A 7501-nucleotide genomic window follows, 5' to 3' on the forward strand; every position below is an offset into this window, starting at 1 on the left:
TTTGATAATGTTGGCTCCTGGCTGCCTAACATCTGGTGGCTCCTTGGTTCACTCTTAAACTCTGTAATGAGACTTCAGTAAAAGTCTTAGGGAAGCTGCTAAGTTTCCCTTCACCTTAACCTAAAAGAAAAATCATTGCTGTTTATTCACACATTTATTCAAAACACATTTTTTAAACTGAAACTATGTGCCAAAGACTCCATAGTTTCTTAGTGTATTCTCATGTAAATTTTATTTTATTTTTTTTTAACTTTAAACAATTTTTATTACACAAAGGTTGTCACATAATTGGATATTTCTCTACTCTGTACACAATTGTTCTTACTCTCCACAGAAAGGCTGTTTCTTAACTTCTCATCTGGTGATAGCAAGCACTAAAATCCTGATTTTAACAGAATAGTAGTAAAAACGCCTCAGTGATTTAAGTTGAAAGCAGTACATTGGTACATAGCTCTTAAGCTCATTTATCAGGAATGTACAAATGTCTTTATTTAAAAATACAAAATAAATTATCTGTAGGCATGGATAATGACAGCAGTAAACCATTCTATGTTGTCAACTGAAACCAGTAACTGATGGTTTTAGTTATTTTCTTAAACATCAGCCAGCCTTCTCTTCAGTCAGCTCCTTCAACTGACCTCTCCTGAAGTTATTGGTGAGGAACACTGCCTTGAGTTCCCTCTCACAGTTCATCAATAATGGCAAAGCACTATTCTAAGAGTTAGAACATGCCACCTCTCATGCCACCTCCCATTCCACCCATGCCACCCATTCCAGGATCCTTCTCTTCTTTAGGAATTTCTGTGACGACAACTTCTGCTGTTGTTAAGAGAGGGGCCACTCCGGCAGCATCCAGTAATGCAGTTCTTACAACCTTAGTTGGATCAATGATTCCCTTTTCCACCATATTCACAAAATCTCAAAGCATAGCATCATAACCAACTTCTGAAGAACTCTGCATAATTTTCTCAACTATCAGTGATCCTTCAACACCTGCATTCTTAGCAATGGTCATTTCAGGAATTTTGAGTGTTTTTTTTTAATGATTTCTATACCTGTCTTTTGATCTTCATTAGCTGGAATTATTGACTCCAAGGCTGGAATGCACCGAAGCAGGGCACAGCCCCCTCCCAGAACAATGCCTTCTTCAACAGCAGCTCGTGTAGCATTAAGGGCATCTGTAACTCTGTCTTTCTTTTCATTCACTTCAACATCACTTGTCCCACCAACCTTCAACACCACAACACCATCTGAGAGTTTTGCCAGGCGTTCATTCAGTTTTTCCTTTTCATATTCGCTAGTTGTGATATCTAACTGCTCAATGATCTCTTGGATGCGCTTTTCAATCTGAGCCTTGTCACCTTTCCCTTTCAAGAACATGGCATCATCTTTGGTCACAATGACCTCTCCAACTTTGCCTAAGTCATGAGGCTGAACATCTTCAAGATTGAGATTTAGTCCTTCTTCTCCAAATACTGCACCACCAGTAGCAATAGCCATGTCATTAAGCTGGTTCTTTCTATTGTCACCAAAACCTGGAGCTTTGACTGCCACAACTTGAAGACCAATTTTCAGCCTGTTCAAAACAAGAGTACTTAGAGCTTCTCCATCCACATCTTCAGCAATTATGACCAGGGGCTTCCGGTGAGCATTGGCAATTTCAAGAGCAGGAACAATGGACTAGACACTAGAAATTTTCTTTTCACTCAACAGAACATATGCATCTTGGAATTCACATTTCTGACCTTTTGATGTATTAATAAAGTATGGAGAAATATATCCTCTGTCAAACTTCATGCCTTCAATAATAAAGTATGGAGAAATGTATCCTCTGTCAAACTTCATGCCTTCAATAATTTCTAATTCATCATTCAGTGTTTTTCCATCCTTTACTGTGATAACACCCTTTCTCCCAACTTTTTTCATGGCATCAGAAATGATGTTGCCAATTTCTTTGTCTCCATTTGCAGAAATTGTAGCAACCTGAGCAATCTCTTCAGGGATTGTCACAGGTTTAGACTGCTTCTTAAGTTCAGCAATTACAGCATCAACAGCTAACATCACACCTCTCCTGATTTCCACTGGATTAGCACCTTTGCTAATTTTCGCAAAGCCTTCCTTGGCAATAGAGTGTGCCAGTACAGTAGCAGTAGTGGTGCCATCCCCGGCCTCTTCGTTTGTGTTATTGGCAACATCTTGAACAAGTTTAGCGCCAATATTTTTATATTTATCTTTTAAATCAATAGACTTTGCAACAGTCACACCATCTTTTGTCACTTTGGGACTTCCCCAACTCTGTTCAATAATCACTGTCCTTCCCTTTGGCCCCATAGTAACGACTACAGCATCGGCTAAAAGGTCTACACCTTGAAGCATTAAGGCTCGAGCATCTGCACTGAATTTTACATCTTTGGCATAAGCCCGAGTGAGATGAGGAGCCAGTGCCCTGGACACTGGCCTCATTTGACAAAGGACTGCGGGTAATCGAAGCATTTTAAAATATGTCTTCATGTATCCACTCGGGGCTACTGTATCAGAGCAGCGAGCAAGGCCACGATGCCGGGCCCACTCCCAGCGGCTCCACGTGTCTTTCCATCAGGACAGCCAAGCAAGGTCAAAGGTGGAGATGCCGTACCCCAGCAGTCAGCCAGGCCAAAAGCCTCCCACCCGCTGCGACCACCCTCCCTGGCACCCTACACTCGACCACAAGCACAACTGCCTTTCACCGGAGGATCGATGTGAATACACTCACCCGACTCTGCGCACACTCGTGGGCAAGCCCTCCCTGCTGTGCCCGGCTGGGCGAGCGATCCACGCCGCACGTGATGGGCCCCCGCGTGCACCCACGAGGCCTGGCTCAGCGGACCCGGGCCTGCGGCGCACGGGGAAGCTCTGACTCTCGCCGGTGGACCGGCTCAGCGGAGTGGGGAAGGACGGCTCCAGGGTCCGAAACCCACGGGTGAGGCGGCGCGGAGTGGCCGCGTACCTGCGGGGCAGCGGTGTGATGTGCGGGCGACGAGACAGGCTGTCGGCGGCGAGTGAGGGTTCATGTAAATTTTAGAAATAGCAATTAGCTATTCAAAAAATGAAGATAATACCATGTAAATGTCTGATCACTATTTATCCGAGTTCCCTATTTGTATGCTTAATGTGTTGGCAGACAATTAATTCTCCATGTGGGTCTTACATTTCAGCACATTTTGTGAGCAGAGGCATCAACTATCTTGTTTCAAACTATCTTTTCAAAGATGTTTGTACAGCAAACAGCTTTGAAAGATATAAATTGTGTCTCCATCAAGAGTGCAGGCAAATCTTTTTACTGTCCAGTAGTTTACTGCTCATACAGTACAGAATCTCCTTGCAATGCAGGAGACACACATTCCATTTCTGGGTCAGGAAGATTTTCCGGAGAAAGAAATGACTACCCATTCCAGTATTCTTGCCTTGGAAATCCCATGGACAGAGGAACCTAGTGGCCCATAGTCATGGGGCTGCAAAGAGTTGAACATGACTGAGAGACTAACACACACATATACACACAGAGTAAAGATGATGTCTCCATCCATGGCTTTAGAAAAGATCTCAGTTTCCTAGATCAGGGTTCCTTTCCTGAAGTGAAGCTCACTGTGTTTGCAGATATCATCAAAGCCTCTTTGCATTCAGTTCAGTTCAGTCGCTCAGTCATGTCCGAATCTTTGCAACCCCATGAATCAGAGCACACCAGACCTCCCTGTCCATCACATCTTCCAGAGTTCACTCAGACTCACGTCCATCGAGTCAGTGATGCCATCCAGCCATCTCATTCTCGGTCGTCCCCTTCTTTTCGTGCCCCCAATCCCTCCCAGAATCAGAGTCTTTTCCAATGAGTCAACTCTTCTCATGAGATGGCCAAAGTACTGGAGTTTCAGCTTTAGCATCATTCCTTCCAAAGAAATCCCAGGGTTGATCTCCTTCAGAATGGACTGGTTGGATCTCCTTGCAGTCCAAGGGACCCTCAAGAGTCTTCTCCAACACCACAGTTCAAAAGCATCAATTCTTCAGTGCTCAGCCTTCTTCACAGTCCAACTCTCACATCTATACATGACCACAGGAAAAACTATAGCCTTGACTAGACGGACTTAGTTGGCCAAGTAATGTCTCTGCTTTTGAATATACTATCTAGGTTGGTCATAACTTTCCTTCCAAAGAGTAAGCGTCTTTTAATTTCATGGCTGCTGTTACCATCTTTGCATTAGCATGTGGAAATCTGGGTTCAAGGAAATGGCACAATGCTAATCTTCTGGCTATGGCTATTTCTTTGAATAATAAAGTCATTTCTGTCTGATCTTGCAATGTCATGTCTTATGCCAACATCCATGTTAATTAACTAGCTTGCAAGTAGACCCTTCCCAGTCTTAGCAGAATCTTCTCTTAAATTACTATTTTTTCTACTATCATCTTGTTTCCTTATGGAGAAATAAATAAATAATTCCCTTTTATCATTTTTTTAATTGAAATATAGTTGATTTACAATATTGCATTAGTTTCAGTTGTACAGTTGAGTGATTCAGCATTTTATATATATATATACACATATGGAGAAGGCAATGGCACCCCACTCCAGTACTCTTGGCTAGAAAATCTCATGGACAGAGGAGACTGGTGGGCTGCAGTACATGGGGTCGCTAAGAGTTGGACATGACTGAGCGACTTCACTTTCACTTTTCACTTTCATGCATCGGAGAAGGAAATAGCAACCCACTCCAGTCTTCTTGCCTGGAGAATCCCAGGGATGGAAGAGCCTTGTGGGCTGCCCTCTATGGGGTTGCACAGAGTCGGACACGACTGAAGTGACTTAGCAGCAGCAGCAGCAGCATATATATATATACACATATCTATATTTATCTTTTCAGTTAATTTTCCACAACTGATAAGACATTTAATATTGCATCCTGTGTTATATAGTAAATTCTTTTTGCTTATCCATTTTATACATAGCAGTTTGTATCTGTTAATCCTATACTAATTTACCCCTCCCCCACCTCCCTTTCCCCATGGCAACTATGCATTATTTTTCTATGTCTGTGAGTATGCTTCTGTTATGTATATAAATTCATTTTTATTATGCTTTACACTCCATGCATAAGTGATATCATATATTTGACTATCTTATTTCACTCAGTATGATATTATCTATGTCTAGGTATATTGTTGCAAATAGTATATTTTTTTCTTCCTATAGCTGAGTAGTGGGGCTTCCCATGTGACACTAGTGGTAAAGAACCTGCCTGCCAATGCAGGAGACATAAGAGACACAGATTCAATCCCTAGGTCTGCAATATCCCCTAGAGAAGGGCAAACCACTCTACTGTTCTTGCCTAATGAACCCCATGGACAGAGAAGCCTGGTGGGTTATGGCTCATATGTAGCAAAGAGTTGGACATGACTGAAGTGACTTAGCATGCATGCATGCATGCATGCATGCATGCATGACTGAGTAGTATTCCTTTGTGTGTGTGTGTATAAACACATCATCTTTATCCATTCATCTGTTGATCTGTTGATGGACATTTAGGTTGCATCCACTTCTTAGTTATTGTAAATAGAGCTGCTATGAGCATTGGGATCTTTTTGAATTAGAGTTTTCATCTTTTCAGATATGCCCTGAGGAGTGGAATCATATTGCTGAATCTTATTGTAGTTCTAGTTTTAGTTTTATTATTTTTTTATGATACCTCCCTACCATTTTCCATAAGTGACTGCACCATTTACATTTCCACCAACAATGTAGGAGGGTTCTCGTTTCTCTACACCCTCTCCAGCATTTATTATTTGTGGACTTTTTGATGATGGCCATTATGATTGATGTGAGGTTATATCTCATAGTTTGGATTTGCATTTCTCTAGTAACTAGTGATGGTGAGCACATTTTCATGTGCCTTTTCATCTATATGTCTTATTTGGATGAGGATCTATTGAAGTCTTCTGCCTATTTTTTGGTTAGATTGTGTTTTGTTTTTTTTTTTTTAATTGAATTGTACAAGCAGTTTACATATTATGAAAACTATGCCCTTGTCGGTAGCATTGTTTGCAAATATTTTCTCCTATTCTGTAATTTGTCTCTTTGCTTTTTGATGATTTCCTTTGCTATACAAAAACTTTTAAGTTTGATTAGGTTCTACTTGTTTATTTTTATTTGTTATTTTATTATTATTTTAAAATCTGTTTTATTTATTTATTTACTTTACAATATTGTATTGGTTTTCCCATACATTGACATGAATCCACAATGGGTGTACATTTGTTCCCCATCCTGAACCCCCCTCCCACCTCCCTCCCTATACCATCCCTCTGGGTCATTCCAGTGCACCAGCCCCAAGCACCCTGTCTCATACATCAAATCTGGACTGGCAAATCATTTCACATGTGATAATTTACATGTTTCAATGCCATTCTCCCATATCATTCCGCCCTCACCCTCTCCCACAGAGTCCAAAAGACTGTTCTATACATCTGTGTCTCTTTTGCTGTCTCGCATACAGGGTTATCATTACCATCTTTCTAAATTCCAAAACTGACTGACTGAGAGTTCAGTCAGTCAGTTCAGTTGCTCAGTCGTGTCCGACTCTTTGCATTAGTATACTATATTGGTGTTTTTCTTTCTGTCTTACTACACTGTGTAGAATAGATTCCAGTTTCATCCACCTCATTAGAACTGATTCAAATGTATTCTTTTTAATGGCTGAGTAATATTCCATTGTGTATATGTACCACAGCTTTCTTATCCATCTGTCTGCTGATGGACATCTAGGTTGCTTCCATGTCCTGGCTATTATAAACAGTGCTGCGATGAACATTGGGGTACATGTGTCTCTTCCAATTCTGGTTTCCTCAGTGTGTATGCCCAGCAGGGGGATTCCTGGGTTGTATGGCAGTTCTAATGCCAGTAGTTTTCATTTATTTTGCCTTCAGAGACCGATCTAAGAAAATATTGCTATGATTTGTGTCTGAAAATGTTTTGCCTATGTTCTTTCTAGGAGTTTTATGGTATCATGTCTTATGTTTGTTAGTTCTAAGAGGTCTTGTAGGTCTTAATAGAATAGTTCAACTTACCTTCTTCAGCTTTACTGGTTGGGGCATAGACTTGGATTACCATGATATTAAATGGTTTTGCCTCGGAAATGAACAAAGATCATTCTGTCGTTTTTGAGATTGCATCCAAGTACTGCATTTCAGACTCTTTCATTGACTATAATGGCTACTCCATTTCTTCTAAGGGATTCTTGCCCACAGTAGTAGGTATAATGGTCATCTGAGTTAAATTCACCCATTCCAGTACATCTTAGTTTGCTGATTCCTAGAATGTCGATGTTCACTCTTGCCATCACCCATTTGACCACTTCGAATTTGCCTTTATTCATGGACCTAACATTCCAGGTTCCTATGCCATATTGCTCTTTATAGCATTGGACCTTGCTTCTATCACCAGGCACATCCACAACTGGGTGTTGATTTTGCTTTG

The 7501-nt window shown here is 41.1% G+C and overlaps 1 protein-coding gene across 1 annotated transcript; it reads right to left on the reverse strand.

The window, feature by feature from the left end:
• Nucleotides 1-239: 239 nt before the first annotated feature.
• On the reverse strand, nucleotides 240-2526 carry LOC120861653 (60 kDa heat shock protein, mitochondrial-like). Its single transcript, XM_040237353.1, is given in 3 exon segments — nucleotides 240-1039; nucleotides 1042-1799; nucleotides 1848-2526. Coding segments are annotated over 3 exon segments (1740 nt in total). The 5' UTR covers nucleotides 2512-2526; the 3' UTR covers nucleotides 240-721.
• Between the last annotated feature and the right edge of the window lie 4975 nt (nucleotides 2527-7501).

Source organism: Oryx dammah, unplaced genomic scaffold (assembly GCF_014754425.2).
Source record: "Oryx dammah isolate SB20612 unplaced genomic scaffold, SCBI_Odam_1.1 HiC_scaffold_3, whole genome shotgun sequence".
In the NCBI taxonomy this organism is placed as follows: Eukaryota; Metazoa; Chordata; class Mammalia; order Artiodactyla; family Bovidae; genus Oryx; species Oryx dammah.